We start from the raw sequence: 15,800 nt of genomic DNA on the forward strand, positions 1-15,800 counted from the left end.
AAGGATCTCCTGGTTCTTGGCAAACATGCTTATGAAAAGGGAATTCAGTAGTTTTCATGCTTGATGAGACCCCATTCCTTCCCCCCAAAATGATTACCTTTTGGAAATATATTTGTCTTTTTATTTGAATTTTTACTTAAGTTGTTCACAATAATTTGAATTTGCTTGTGCCACAAGCCTTTCAGAGCAGTTATTCTGAGGGTAGGGACTGTGTTCTCTTTACCTTCTACCCCCAGCACCTGTCTGAATGCCCGGATGTAACCGGTTGGCGGGGAAGATTTGCACAGTGAGGGTGTGGCCCACTTCAGCCCACACTGATCTCTCTTTCCTTGGGTTCTTCATCGCTTATTACAGTTCTTTGGCAATTCATCTTACGTGGACTTCCAATAACCTGTTTTTCGTGTTTGAAATTTTTTATTGTTGAGTTTTGGGTTTATATCTTAGTTACAGTATACATTCTCGGAAAGTAGGGAATAAGTTCGAATTTACTACACATGCAGTCTTACGGAGCAGATATGAAGTCTGCCAATTTTACAGAGGAGAGAGGTTCAGAGAAGCCAAATAACTTGCCTCAGGTCTTGGAGGTGTGATTTGGGGGGTGGGGCTGGGGGGGAGGAAGAGGCAGAGTGGTATGATCAGAGTTGAGCTTCAGGACCCAATCTGTAAAGTTCTTGAATTTGCTGGACAATTACTTTCTGAATGCCTTCTAGGTATCAGGGTTGTGTTTTAGGCACTGGAGATAGCAAGTGAAGACAGCAGATAAAACTCTGCCATCTGGTTCTTGAATTCTAGTAGAAGAGGACAGATCATAGATGCAGTGTGGATTGAAAGAAGAGGCCAGAGGCAAGAGATGTTAGGAGGCTATTCGGGACCTCTGGGCAAGTGGTAGGGAGAGCCAGAACCTGGGAAGCGGCTGAGGGCCTGGAAGTTAGGGTTGCAGTCTTTTGCTATCGCAAAGACACTAAAAATGTCATCTAGTGTCACCTTTTCTCATATTTTAATACCAAAAAGAGTAAGAGGGATGTGACCCTTCACAGCCATTGCCAAAAAAAAGATAGGCATAAACCTAATGACAAGTGTCTGTGTATATACACGTGTATGTGGGCAATATACATATATATCTTGTAAGCATATTCTACCACCTTTGTTTTTTCTCATTTCACTGGACTGAGAAAAACTAGCTTGGCAGTTGATCAAAAATGGGGAGAAAAAGAGACAAAGGGCCAAAAGTATGTCTGAAATTTCTATCTGGATGGCTCACATGATTAGGATGCCAATTATAGAAAACACAGACAAACAAAAAGGCAACCTTGGGAAAGAACGCTGGTTTGCGGGGAGACGAGGTATTCTATGTATATATAGAAACACAGAGTCATCGTTGCCTGGAATTGTAGAAGTGAGGCTGCTGGGCTATGATCTATTTTCGTTCCCTCACTCTACCCCTGAGGAGATGGAGCTCAGAGAGAGTAAGTGATTTGCTCGAGGTCACACCCATAGTAAGTGCTAGAATTTTTACTATCCTAATGCTCTATAATTTCCTCAACACACTGTTTACTAATATTGTTGTGGAATGAATAAATTTTATATTTCATGGCACTCATGTAGGAATTCTTTGGTTAAATGTTTGATCCCCCATTACATGCAGACACTGAGCTGTGCACTAGAGAGACCCAGGTGAGTTGGCGTGATCCTTGCCTTTTAAGAAGTTAAGAGTCTTGTGTAAATAAATCGCTGCTATCTACTGTGGTAATAGCCCTAATGGTGATCCGTACAAATGGAGCGGGGGCTCAGGAGGAGGGCTCAAGCCTGCTGGGCTGCAGTGGGACAGGTTGTACTCAGGAGTAGCTGTGGAGTTCTCACTTGATGCATGTCTAGGAATCTCCCAAGAAGATGTGGTGAGATGCATCTCTCTTAGCAGAGATGAGAGAACGTGAGCAAAGGCCCTAGAGACGGAAGAGAACTGGCCTGTGTGGGAGCTATGTGGTCTTAGGTGCTCCTGGACTTACACACCGAGGGGTGGCCGGGAAGGGGAGATGGTGGTGGTGGCCTGAAATGTTGCTGGATCAGGTAATGCAGTACCTGCTGCATCCTAGGGTAGAATGTCAGTTTCATCTTGTAATTAACTATTGAGGAATTTTGTGCAGAGGAGTGATATAGTTAGGTTTTCCTATGTGAACAATCTTTCAGGGTAAAGTGGAAGATAGGTTGAGGTCTACGGGGTGGGTTTGGAGTTGGGAACAAGACTAGTGTCAGAAAAATAGATAAGGAGGCTGCTGGAATTGTCTGGGTAGAAGACACCAAGGGCTTTGCAGTGTTGTGGAATAAACACAGATTTTTTTTTGTAGAATGAGTCAGATCCTGACTCTGGCTCTTCCTATCTCTGTAACCTCTGTCATTTGCCTTCTCTGAACCTCTCTCCTCATCCGTGAGATAGGGGAAATTAATATCTGTCTCATGATTGCATGTGCCTCATACGATTATATGCGGGATAAACGAAATAACATATGGAGAGAATTTAGCACAATACCTGATACATCATATGCACTCTTAAAATGGTTCTTGCAGTTATATTGTGGTTATCAATAATAAACTTGGAGATTGGGAGGGAATGAAGAGGGTTAGGAGAGGTGTTTAGGAGGTAAAGTTGGCAGGCTGATACTAGATGTTGGGGGTAAGGGAACAGAAAGAACTTTGGAAAACTCCCAGGTTTCTGGCTTGGCAAGGCGTAGATGAGGCAGGGATATGGGGTTTGGTGGGTGGGTAAGTTGGGGATGAGGAAGACATGTTGAGTGTGGAGAGCCAATGGGCCATCTGCTGGTGGTGGTAGATGTGGGTCATGAGTCAGTAGTTGAAGACAGGTGGCCAATGTGATGCCCCAGGAGATTCTGTTGAGTGAGGGTGGGAGAGCTTTCAGAGCTGTGGGAAACACCAGAATTTAAGGGGCAGGTGGAGAAAAGGGAGCCAGAGATGTGCACAGAGAGGCAGGAGCCGGAACCAGGGCAGGGGTTGGGGTGGGAGACCTGGATGCATTTCAGGAAGTAGATGATCACCATGCCAAATGCTTCAGAGAGGTGAGGTGTGTAATACGGGAGATGGAATATTCTCATTGGGCTTGTTTGCTAATCAGAGCTTAGGGAGAGCGGTGAATGGGGCGTTTGGGAAGTGGAGACAGGGAGTATAGACTGCTTACTGAGGGACAATCAGAAGAGAAGGGGAGGACAGATACACAGTGGCAGTTAGAGGTACACGGGTAGGGCCAAGAAAAGGCAATTCCTTTTTGTTTGATCTTGGTTTTTTTGCTTCCATTTTTTTTTTTTTTTTAAGATGGGAAAGACTTGGCATGTTTATATGAGGAAGGGAAGGAGCCAGCAGGGAGTTTGAAGGAAAGGGAGGGCGTGAAGGACAGAGCAAGGTCTAGGAGGAAGCAGGAGGTGAGGGAATGGAGAGTAGTAGACACGCTGTGATTGGGAGAAACACTTCCCTGAGAAACCACAGGGTAAACAGAGGCAGTGGTGTATTTGAAATGCTGTCTTTAAAGGCTATGTAGCGGGCGTCTGGGCGGCTCTGTCAATTAAGCTTCTGCCTTCAGCTCAGGTCATGATCTCAGGGTCCTGGGGTTGAGCCCCGCATCGGGCTCTCTGCTCAGTGGGGAGCCTGCTTCTCCCTCTCCCTCTGCTCCTCCCCTGCCCTCGTGTGCATGCGCTCTCTCTCTCTCTCAAATAAATAAATAAATACATAATCTGTAAGAAAGAAAAATAAAAAGAATAAAGGCTACTGTAGCTACCATGTTAATTACTCAGCATGTAGATACAGACCTGTATGCCTGTGGTGCTTCCTGATACCCTTTTCCCTCTGTTTGCCTTCCAGTTGAGGACTCCCTGTGTCACTTCCAGCCCCCGAGCCTCCTGAGGAACTCAGAGGTGGAAATGAGAGGTTCCGAGGATGCGGCAGCTGGGACAGTGTTACAGCGGCTGATCCAGGAACAACTGCGGTATGGCACCCCGACCGAGAACATGAACTTGCTGGCCATTCAGCACCAGGCCACAGGGAGCGCAGGACCCGCCCACCCCACCAACAGCTTTTCTTCCACGGAAAACCTCGCTCAAGAAGACCCACCAATGGTCTACCAGTCGGCACGCCAGGAACCGCAGGGTCAAGAACACCAGGTGGACAATACGGTGATGGAGAAACAGGTGCGGTCCACGCAGCCTCAGCAGAACAACGAGGAGCTGCCCACTTACGAGGAGGCCAAGGCGCAGTCCCAGTTCTTTCGGGGCCAGCAGCAGCAGCAGGGGGCTGCCGGCCATGGTTACTACATGGCGGGGAGCAGCAGTCAGAAGGCCCGGACTGAGGGGAGGCCCACGGTGAACCGTGCCAACAGTGGACAGGCGCATAAGGACGAGGCGCTGAAAGAACTCAAGCAGGGCCACGTCCGCTCTCTCAGTGAGAGGATCATGCAGCTGTCGTTGGAGAGGAATGGTGCTAAGCAGCACCTCCCTGGCTCAGGGAATGGAAAGGGGTTCAAGGCAGGAGGGGGACCCTCCCCAGCCCAGCCTGCAGGTAAAGTGCTGGACCCCCGGGGTCCTCCACCTGAGTACCCCTACAAGACCAAGCAGATGATGTCCCCCGTCAGCAAGACCCAGGAGCATGGACTTTTCTACAGTGACCAGCACCCAGGGATGCTCCATGAGATGGTCAAGCCTTATCCTGCTCCTCAGCCTGCGAGAACGGAAGTGGCTGTCCTACGGTACCAGCCGCCCCCAGAGTACGGGGTAACGAGGTGATTAGCTATCAAGCCACGGGTTTACCCTGGCTTTTGGAAATTCAGTGATCATGTTCTCAGCACTTGTTATTTTCAAGGCGTGTTGGGTTTTAGCCACTGGGTTTTTTTTGTTGTTGTTGCGCATGATACTTAATAAGCCACTTTTGGGCCAGATTACATAGAGTGAAACAGAACAGAGATCAATGGAGGATTTTCTCCAAATGTAACAGAAGGCAATTGGGGCTTTATGAATTTAGGGGAGGAGCCTCAGCTGTTGGCTGTCCTTGGGAGCTCTGCCTAGTGGCCAGGCAAAACAGTAATTTTCCTGGCTGGCTCTGTGGACAGCGTCCAGACTCCTGGAGCATATTATTACCGTGGGGTTTATATGGAGCTTTTCTTCATTGTAGATTTGAAAGGAAAATGTAGTCTGAATGCTAGAACAGAGGACTTAAAGGGGCCATAGAAATCTTAGAGTCTCACCTCTATATTGAGCAGATGAGACACTAAAGCCTGGAGAGACTCCTACATTTCCATAATCTGCTACTCTGAGGCTGTTGGAGCTACGTTCCAGTGTCCTGACCGTCCACATCTCTTCCCTCCACTGCCCTTATTCTAATCCCTCTTCCAATGATGGCTGGATTCAGCAACACTTCCCGAGTGTCTCCTTTGTGCGGCCCTGTACCAGGTTCAGAGATAAAGAAGGGCTCCCCGCCCCCTCAAGGACCTTAAGGCACTGTCCTGGGCGGACCAGCACCTGAGCCCATCACTGCTCTGTAGTGGGCTGTTTGAAGACAGTATGCAGAGTGCTCAGAACCAGAGAGATCCTATAACTCACAACCGGAGGCACTGGAGAGAGCCCCGCAGGGGAGGTGATAGCCAAGTTGGGTCTCGAAGGACCAGTAGTGGGGGAAAGCGTGCGAAGAGATGGGGTAGCGGGACGCACTATGCAAGGGGGAATGCCACTGGTTTGGTCTGGAACGCGCCGAGGTACCACAGGTGGGTTAGGAGGGAGTGGCCAGCGGACAGGGAGCTGTGACCGGCTGGTGAAGGTCTTTGGGAGTCCTACCGTGGAGTTTGGAATTTAGCCATAAGCAATTGGGAGAGCCAGTATTTTCACGGAGAGACTCCGTTGGTGTTTATTAGGCTGACTTTGGTGGCAGTGAAGGATGGAACAGAGGAACGGGACCAGAGGCCATGAGGACCTTCAGGGGCAATTTCAGTAGTCCAGCTAAGAATTGGTGAGCACGGCCTAAGTTGGAGGACGGACGTGTAGCGGAGCATTATGCGCTGTGAGAGGCAGAGAAGTAACATTGGCAGGCTTTGATGGCCGATTAGACACAGAAGGTGAGAAATAATAGGGCAGTTGGAAATCAAGCTCTCAAGAGAGAAATTGGGTCTGAAGGTACAAATCTGGGAGTTACCAGCATCTCGATGTTGCTGAGCTTCTTGGGGAGAGCGTGGAGCAGGAGAAGAGAAGGCAGGTGACCACTGCCTATTATTGGCTGTGTCTTCATTCTCACAAAGGGCCTTATTTGTCCGTTTCTAAATCAGATGAGTTGCGTTTTCCCTGGGTGACCCCGGCAACTGCGTGCAGGGCATACCTTGGCTGTACATCTTCTGAAAAGGCAGTGATTGGGCCTTGGCAGAGGGAGAGAGCTGGCTGACCTGCCCTTTACTTCGCAACTGCTGACACATTTCCCCGCATATCAGACTGGGAATGCCAGCTTGGAAGCAGGGCAGCACCTTTGAGACCTCTGACAGGCTGCAGACCTCATTCTTCCTAAAGGCGCCATAGTCTGACCCCACTGAGGAGTCCAAGGTGGGGCCTACAGGGCTCTTGTTTCTTACCTTTTATAGTTCCTTAAGCCACAGGAGACATTTAAACTTTAAAACTATCGGGTTTGAAGAAGGAGGGGAAAAGTCTTCATATCTCTGTCATCTGCCACATTGATTCAAGAGACTTTGTTTAAAGTCGTCTACGATGTTTATCACAGGATCATATTTTTTCACATTTTTTCCTGAACATTTGACTCAGCCTCTAGAGATTGATAGAAAGTGGGGACATCCCCGAAGGAAGTCTACTTGTTCTCTTTGGCTTTACAGCATTGCGTAACGTGGATCATTTTGCTGTTTGTCATCTGGCAGTAGGTGTGATATGAGGTGGGAGACAGGGTGAGGGGGAAAGGAAGCACCAATAGGAGAGCTACCCAGTTATTTGTGGAAAGTGTCATTTGTCTCAAAGTTTTGACGTCAAAAAGAAGAAATGTATGAGGGATCCAAGCTAATTGCTGGGCTTGGCAGCCAGATTGACATGGAACATCAGCATGGCCCAGGAGACGTAACAGGCAGGCCATTGAGGCTTGGCCCCAGAGCTAAAAGGCCCCTTTGTGAGCCGGGCCATGGCTAGCCAGCATGGTTCCAACGGCGCAGCCCTGGGCTGGCAGAGTCAACAAAGTTGTATCCACATCAGCCCTGCTGCGGACACATCCAGCGTGGTCTGAACTCCACGGGTCGGATCTGAAACTCACAGTGTGTGATGTTCAAGTTTCCTTTGACCCAGGAGATGAGTAGGGCTCCTTTTAATTTCATGGATACGTTCCCCTGTGCCTAAAGGGTTATCTATTTGTCATTCATGGCGATGGTTTCGGAAGCTGCAGGCTGTGGGGTCCATACATCACAGACTCCTGGCCACGAAGGAAAGGCCACTGAGTGAGATCATGGAGTCCAATCTCCTGGCCCTTTACATTGCTCAGACTTCACTGCTTTTTGCCTACCGATGGAAAGGTCCAAAAGACAAGCAAATGACAGAAGGAGGAAGAACTCAGAGTTCTTGCCTTCATTACTGACTCACCATAGCTTATAAATTCACCCGCCCTGAGCTGCTAAAGATGAAGATGTGTGGTGAGTTTATTGTAAAGCACTTTAGTCTCCTTTGGTGGGAAACCCAGGGAGAGGCTATCAGTCACAGCCTCGTTGACTTGACCAGCTTGGCCCTTGTCGTGGGTGAGCTAGTGAGGCTGGCAGAGATGTGGAGACTAAGGCCCTGCTGAAGTGGCTGGTGGGGACCTCCAGGGAACGGGAGCTGGCCATTGAGAAAGGCTCTGGTTTTATTCCTGCTCTGTCTTCCTTTTTCTTCAACCTGAAAGTGGTAATGGATATAAAGGAGGACAAGGTGAGAATTGGACAGGTTGTTCTATGTAGAATTGTGCTTAAAAAAAAAAAGAAAAAAAAAAAAAAAAGCCAGTATTTGGATGTTAATTCTGATGCACTTTGTGGAAGGAGCATTATAGAAGCAGTGACTTGGCTTACGAGGCTGTACCATGAGTGGAAGTGAATGCCCGAGGCTGAGCTGATTGCTATCAGAGTAACTGGGAAGACATTGTCAAGTGCATGTTTGCTTTGCAAAGAAATCGGCCCATATTTCCAAAAGTGGAAACCGAAGATGCCAAAAAATTACTTAAAATAGCCTTCTTTCTTAATACAACTACTTTAACATTTTCCTCTACGTGTTGATTTTTTTTCCCATGTTATCATCATAGATTATATTTGGTATAGTATCTTAGCTTGTTTTCTTTCGACAGTTTGCACTTGTTTTCCTCACCATCCTTTCTATTGCTGCGTAATATTTTATAAAGTATATAATTTACATTATCTTGTCTACAAATAATGTAGGAAATATCATCATGCATATCAAATTTTCCATGCCCAGACCCCTGACCTCTGGCCCCTAACCTGCCTCCGACCCTAACCCTAACTCTGACCCTGGTCTTAGCCCTGACCCTGGCTCTGGGAGGCTGGCTTGCTGAATGCATGATGGGAGGGCCTGAGAGGCAGCCTGGTTGTCCTAGAGAAGACCCCAAACATTTAAGACTTGGTAATATTTCTGAAAATTGGTGTGAAGGTGGAGATAAAAACAGAAGGACCAACTGAATGTCTATTTAAAGGGTGCTTGGAGTTCCAGGTCCCCTTCTTGCCTCAGCTTGTGAACGGCTGCCATGTCTGTTCTCGCCCCAGCAGAAGTCGGTGGCTCTGTTCTCTGGAGGGGTCTCTGGACTTTTGCTTCACTTCTTTAGGAATCATTATTTAGAGTTGAAATTATTGGGTCCATTGTAACAAACATTTAATGACTCGTGATACCAGATAACTTGGTAAAAAATATTACAGTGCATGTGTCCCTGCCCTTTGACCAACATTAGTCATTGTAATTACAAAACCTTTGCTAATTTAATGGGCAGGTAGTGTTAATTCTTTATTTTACTTTGCAATTATTAGCTAGGTTATTTGCGGGGGTTAATTTAATGGTTAGATTTGACCTTGCAAATGAGCTGTTTGTGTCTTCTGTTTGTATGATCTATATATTACAATGCATTCAGAACAAACTTAAACTTGTGTTCTCTAACGCCTGCCCTGATCTTCCAGCTTCTAGAACTCCATCTGTACCCTTAGCAGGTGGCAGTGGAGTAGGGGTGGTGAGGCAACACTGGGACTAAAGCTTCGTTGCCTGCCTGTGCCGGGCACTCTGTGCGGGTGACCTTCCTCAGTCGTCACAGCACTTCCCAGGGGGCGTGCTGTCACAGTCCCTGCTGGATGTTAGGGGGATCCATGATGTTCATGGTAAGCACTCAGGCTTAGACGTAAGTGTAGGGAGTTAGATTTACCAGCTTTCCAGGAGCAAAGAGTGGTAACCGTTTATTAACATTTTATCCATCTATGAATGTACTAATTGGATTCTTAGTATGTAAATGGATACCTTATAAAGGCACGAAATGATGATGTTTGACCCAGCCCTTTGTCCGGGGCTGATAAAAGCATCTTACAAGATGATGTCAAGCACGAGGTGCTGTGGACTTCCTTGCACGGAGAAGCTTGCTCGATTCCTCCCGCCCCACCTCTGGGGAGCAGCCATCTCCGCCACTCTTCTTCCCAACAGGGCAGGGGCTAACGGTTTCCTGCATTCAGAGAGGGAATGTGTGGTGTGACTAATGTCCTAAATCACTCATATTTTCCTTCAAAAATGCACTGTGCATTTTTCCCCAGAGAAACCTCCAGGGTTGGTTTTATTTAGGATAGATGACATCCTCTGGGAACATGCCAAATGAGGGTACAGTGAGGAGGGAGGGATCAGAAGGGGACACAGCCAAGGAGTGCTGTGACAAATTAAAGAGAGAGAACACCTCTCCCCAAGAAACTCATGTTGATCCAACTGTGCAACCAGAGTGCAGTTTAAACCATGAACAAGCACAGAGATAGGTGCCCAAGAGCAGGGCTTACTTGGTGGGCTTGGGGTTTGGAATGTGCTGTATTACAAGAAAGAATGTTTGGTGGTCCCATCTTACTTCGGATTGGAAATGTCTGGAGGAGGGGAGAGAATTTTCAGAGTATGTTTCCAGAGTGGTAATTTGCAGTTTATACAGTTATGAATATGAATTGCTATGTAGGACAAAAGATAAGCCAGATCCAAGCTTGTTGGATTAAAAACTATGTGTTGCTCTTAACAAAAATAAGGCTATGGAGCCTTATTTAAATTCCACCAGCTAAACATGTGTTTTGAATACCAGCATTAGAACTCCGGAGTTTCTACAGCTTTTAAGCTGGATTATGGCTGGATGAGCCAAGTAACTACATGCTGTTTATTCTGAGAAACAGCTCTGCAGTATGGGAATTTCAAAGGCTAGGGTCAAGTTCAGGTTACTTTCTTAGGAAACCTACCACAGTTCCAGGTATAATGCATGAAACCAATGACTTTTTCAAACAAGAGGATTGCCTCTATCCGTCCTGCATAGAAATAAATCTGATCTTAGTTTACACAAGACTTGAGTCTTACTTTGGGCATTTACAAGTCTTACCGGTGTCTGCACACCCAATGGGATCCGGGGGGGGAGGATCTGGGTTCGGGTGAAGATTTGAGGGGTTTTGAGTTCTGGCTCTTCCATTTTATAGTGAGTTGTGTAGGTTCTCTGAGCCTCAGTTTCCCTATCTACAAATTGTTACAGCTCATTTTTCCTAACACCCATTTTCTCCCCCCAACAAAGAAAAAGAAGGAAAGGAGAAATTATCTGTAGTTCCATTATCCAGAGATAGCCAGAGTTAAGTACTCTGTTCACTGTGTTGTTTTGAGGATCAGAAAATCAGAAGAGAATATTCTAAGTGGGAAAACTCTATGTAAATAGGAGGTATTTTTGCTGAAGGACAGGTCTTAACACTTGAACCTCTTCACCACGGACCAAGAAGCCCTTTATTATTTCATCTTGTTTTTAAATTCTTTTATCTCATTTCGTTTACTTTCTCTGATTATCAAAATAACGATGAGGATTTTTTGGCTTATCTTTAGTTTCTAATTTTTCTACAGTGTACATGTATCTAAGTAATCTTAGATAATGAATTTTTTAAAAAGTAGCCAGATGTGTTCATTGTAGAAATTTTATAAAGAAAAAAAGGACAAGGAAGAAAAATCCATAGTCCCATCACCTAGCATTAGCCACTCCAACCTATTGTCATATTTCCTTCTAGTCATTTTTCTGTGCATTGTGTTTCACACATACTAGGTGAAATCCTAATATGTATAGGTATGATTTTTTTAAAAAAATCCTTTCTTAGGGACTAAGCGAAAACTTGTTGAACTGAATTGTTAATGTCAATAAACTGGAAAAAGTTGTTTTGATTTTATGTCTCTATTAATAAGTTTGCTTTGGACAATGTATTTAGCTGCCTGCATTTTCTCTTTTGAATTCTTTGATCACATCCTCCATCTATTTATCCATTGATGTTTATTTTCCTGCCACGGTTTGAAAAATTTTTAATTGTTGATTGTTAATCACACGAGCCAAATTTATTAAATGTTAGCATGATGGCCTAATTGCAGATGAACATATAGTTTCATATATTGAACGTAACTTGCTGATCCCCCTTGATGCTTGGGGGTGTGGGGAGAGCAGAGAGGGAACTGACTGCTGGTCTCTTTGCATGAATTACTCTGATGGTCACTGAATTCTGGAATTATCTCCCAAAACGAGGCCTTTTGGTGTACATTCAGTATGGTCTACAGCAGTGCTGTCCAACAGAAGTATAGTTATGAGCCACACGTGTCTACTTAAAAATGTTCTAGTAGCCACATTTTTTAAAAGTTAAAAGAAAACAAGTGAAATTAATTTTAAAACATAGTTGAGGGCGCCTGGGTGGCTCAGTTGGTTAAGCGACTGCCTTCGGCTCAGGTCATGATCCTGGAGTCCCTGGATCGAGTCCCACATCGGGCTCCCTGCTTGGCAGGGAGTCTGCTTCTCCCTCTGACCCTCCTGACCCTCCCCCCTTTCATGCTCTCTCTCTCTCTCAGTCTCTCAAATAAATAAATAAAATCTTCAGGGCACCTGGGTGGCTCAGTTGGTTAAGCGACTGCCTTCGGCTCAGGTCATGATCCTAGAGTCCCAGGATCGAGTCCCACATCACGCTCCCTGCTCAGCGGGGAGTCTGCTTCTCCCTCTGACTCTCCTCCCTCTCATGCTCTCTGTCTCTCATTCTCTCTCTCTCAAATAAATAAATAAAATCTTAAAAAAAACCCCAAACATAGTTGAGTTAACCCGTTAAAAACATATTTTTAAAAACATGTTTTAGGGGCACCTGGGTGGCCCCAAAGGTCAAGCGTCTGCCTTTAGCTCAGGTCATGATCCCAGGGTCTTGGGATTGAGTCCCGCATGAGGCTCCCTGCTCAGTGGGGAGTCTGCTTGCCTCCTCCTCTCTCTGCCCCTCCCCTCCAGCTCATGCTCTCTCTTGCTCTCTCTCAAATAAATAAATCTTCAAAAAATTTAAAAAAAACATGTTTTAGTTAGCTAAAACCATTATCATTTCAACAGGTAATCACTATAAAAAACTATTAATGAGATATTTTACATTTTTGGTACTAAGTCTTCCGATTTTGATGTATATATTCTACACTTCCTGCACATTTCAATGCAGACTAGCCGCATTTTAGGTGTTCGGTAGCACATGTAGCTCGTGGAGCTAGCTCATGGCTACTCTTTGGGACCGCACAGGTCCCAAAGGAGGTAAGACTGTGTCTGTGTCGAGAGAGAGTGCCCTGACATGTCCAGACATCATCTTGAAACGAGCTCTTGTTCTGTGTTGTACGCCAGGAAGCCTCTTCAGAAGCCAGAGGTTCTGTGGCGCTAGCGTGAGCTTTGATCCCTTACTGAGGTCGAGGATTAGGGACTGCAGTTCTCATCCCATGGTGTTTGAAGAGGAAGGGACACTCAGGGGTGGTTCTTCTTGCCTTTCTCCTAACACCGATTATCACTGTGTGGTAACGACAGAGACTGTAACAGGTATTAAGTACTTCCCTCAGGATAGACACGGTATGCCATGCTTTATATGCCTTATCTCATTTAATTCTCGCAACAACCCCGTGAGGTAGGTGTGATCATCTCATTTAAAGGTGAAGAAGTTAGAGACTCGCCCGTGGGTCCATGGTTAGAAAGAAGCGGAGGCAGAGAAGAGACCCCATACTGAGGAACAGTGCTCTCCTGCACTAACATAGGAGGTAGCTAGCCCCTATGTGGTGGGAGTATGGCGGGTTCTAGACTGCCCAGTTCAAAGCCCTTTTTTTTGCCTTGTAGTGAGATCTCAGCTTTGTGAAACCTAAAGTTTGCATACTTTACAAATAAGATAGTGTATGCATGAGAGCAGTGAATGCCCCATGTTTATGAGAAATCAGTGACCTAGTGGATGTGACATGCTAATGTGGCACATTATGTCCAAGTGTCAAGTAAATACGTAAGATTATGAACGAGCTTGTGTGTGAAGGCTTGCGGTATGCACAGAGGAACAAATGGGCTGGTGCTTAGATGTCACCAATGACCCTGTTTCTCCAATCCAAATAACACTGTCACTCCCATTTTGAGCTGCATTTTGTGGTCCCAAATACATAAGAAGGGCAGTGATGGGGCTCCTGGGTGTCTCAGTTGGTTAAGTGTCCGACTCCTGATTTCGGCTCAGGTCGTGATCTCAGGGTCCTGGGATGAGCCCCGCATTGAGCTCCACGCTCAGCTGGGGATCTGTCTCTCCCTCTGCCCCTTGCAGACCCTCCTCCCACGCTCATGTGTGCATGCATGCACACTCTCTCTCTCACCCTCTTGCAAATAAATAAATAAATAAATAAATAAATAAATAAATAAATAAAATCTGTAAAAAAAAAAAGAAGGGCAGTGACAAGGAGTTATGTTATTATATTGGCAACATCATGATTTGAGATTCTACCTAGAACCAATTATCCAGAACCAATCTAAACACCAGAGGTCCCTTCTTTAATAATACAATGTTGAGGGTTTGGCCATTACTTGAAAGCACATTAAGCATATGTGGTCTCCCAACCTGCTCTTGGGCTTAGGGGCCAAATCAGCTGACACAAATGTATTGGGTACCAACCTAGTTTAAGTCATCATTTTCTACCCTCAAAAAACATGCATGCTAAAAATTTGGGAGAAAAGACAAATGTATGAAAAATTACATAATATTACATTTAAATAAAAATTCAGGAGAACAAAAGACTTGATAAAGGCCAGTGGTAGTAGGTTGTCAGGATTGTGATTTAGGCCGCTTGTAAGTTTGGAGGAAAGAAATGGGTACCAATTCTGGGGTCGGGCTATGTGCAGCATGGCCCAGGTCATTGACAATGACGGGCCAGTCTGTAAGACTTCCCTCCATGACCCCCATAATTTCTCATAGATGTGACTCTTTAAATGCTGTTTTTTAAATGCATCACTGTGGACTTAGCTTTGCTCAGACATATTTAAGTAACTGGTCAGTTACTGGTCAGTTGGGTGGCACTTGGGAAAAGGTCACTCTCTGCGCTGTTCTGAGGCTCGCTGAGGTCCTTGAGAAAGGAGCAGGACCTGCGCGGGGTACCTGCCCTGGTTTTTGTGAGCATTAAGTAAGTGGAATGTGGTGCCTCACAGATAGCAGGGACCCACGATAAGTGCTAGCTGAATGCTCGCTGGAGACAAGACACTAGCCTGTGAAAGACAATAATGTGAAATGTAAGGAACAGTCCACAAGAAGAACTCAGAGGTAAATTTCCAGCCTCCGTGCTTCCCCTGAGGCTGCTCAAGCCTGCAGAAGGGGTGGTGCTTTTGTGTTGGGGTGTAATTGTGGACACCTCACTGTGGTGTAGTTGCTCCTAGTGGGCCCCAGAAACCCAGGAGCAAAAGACCAAAGAGTGGTTGCCTTCCCTCCCCGCTCTCACCAGGATAGGGCAATAGTGAACCCTGTGGACTCTCGAATCAAAAAGCCTGGGTGTGGATCTCCTTTATGTTCCTGTTCTCTCTGTTCTATTTTGTAAGTCACCGTCCTGTGCTTTGTTTTTCTCATCTAAACGGGCTGATAATGAGACCGATTTTAGAAGGCAATTATAAAGGTTAAAATGAGATGCTGAATGCAAAAAGTGCTCAATAATTGTTAGCCGTAACAGAAAAAATGTATTGGACTTATGCATGCCATGCTCGGTGCTAGACTTTTCATTAGGGGCTGTGGGATTCAGATGATAATAGTAATGGTGATTATAGCTCACATTTGTCCAGTGCTTACTTTGTGCTGGCCTTTATACATATTATTAACCCCTTAAGTCCTTTAGCATTGAGCTAAGTAGTACATAGTCTCAGGAAGTCAAGACACGTGGTATCAAATAAGCTAGCTCTGTGACTTCACAGAAGGAAGTCAGGCTCACAAGTAGATAATTATAGCAAAGAATTCTACTTGCAGGTATTTCTCAATGCATATTGGTTCCCATCCCATCTTTTTCCCTTTTCTTTGTATCCCCATTGCTTGGGATGTGGCCAATCAAGAGCATTATCTTTGGAAGCTGAAGATAGGTTGTTTCTGGTATGATCTCATGAGAAATTGTCCTGTTCTGTCCCAACACTCCTGCCGCCCTCATTTACCCTAAGCCCAAATCTACCTGGTCCAGATCTTTGATCTCACCAACCCATTGGCAGAGTAGTGGAGCCAAGGAATAGAAGTTTGCTGTCCTACCTGCACATCATCCATTGTGCTG

The 15,800-nt window shown here is 45.7% G+C and overlaps 1 protein-coding gene across 7 annotated transcripts in view; it reads left to right on the forward strand.

The window, feature by feature from the left end:
* Positions 1–15,800, forward strand: part of AMOTL1 (angiomotin like 1) — a 142,623-nt gene that overhangs the window by 78,950 nt on the left and 47,873 nt on the right. For all 7 annotated transcript variants that reach the window (XM_064577165.1, XM_064577167.1, XM_064577164.1 and 4 more), the window contains one exon: positions 3,868–4,780. In XM_064577165.1, coding sequence (XP_064433235.1) covers positions 3,868–4,780 — 913 coding nt within the window. The remainder of the gene's footprint in view (positions 1–3,867; positions 4,781–15,800) is intronic.

This window comes from Mirounga angustirostris, unplaced genomic scaffold (assembly GCF_029215605.1).
Source record: "Mirounga angustirostris isolate CCGP_5_RB_7025 unplaced genomic scaffold, mMirAng1.0.hap1 SCAF_13, whole genome shotgun sequence".
Taxonomy (NCBI): Eukaryota; Metazoa; Chordata; class Mammalia; order Carnivora; family Phocidae; genus Mirounga; species Mirounga angustirostris.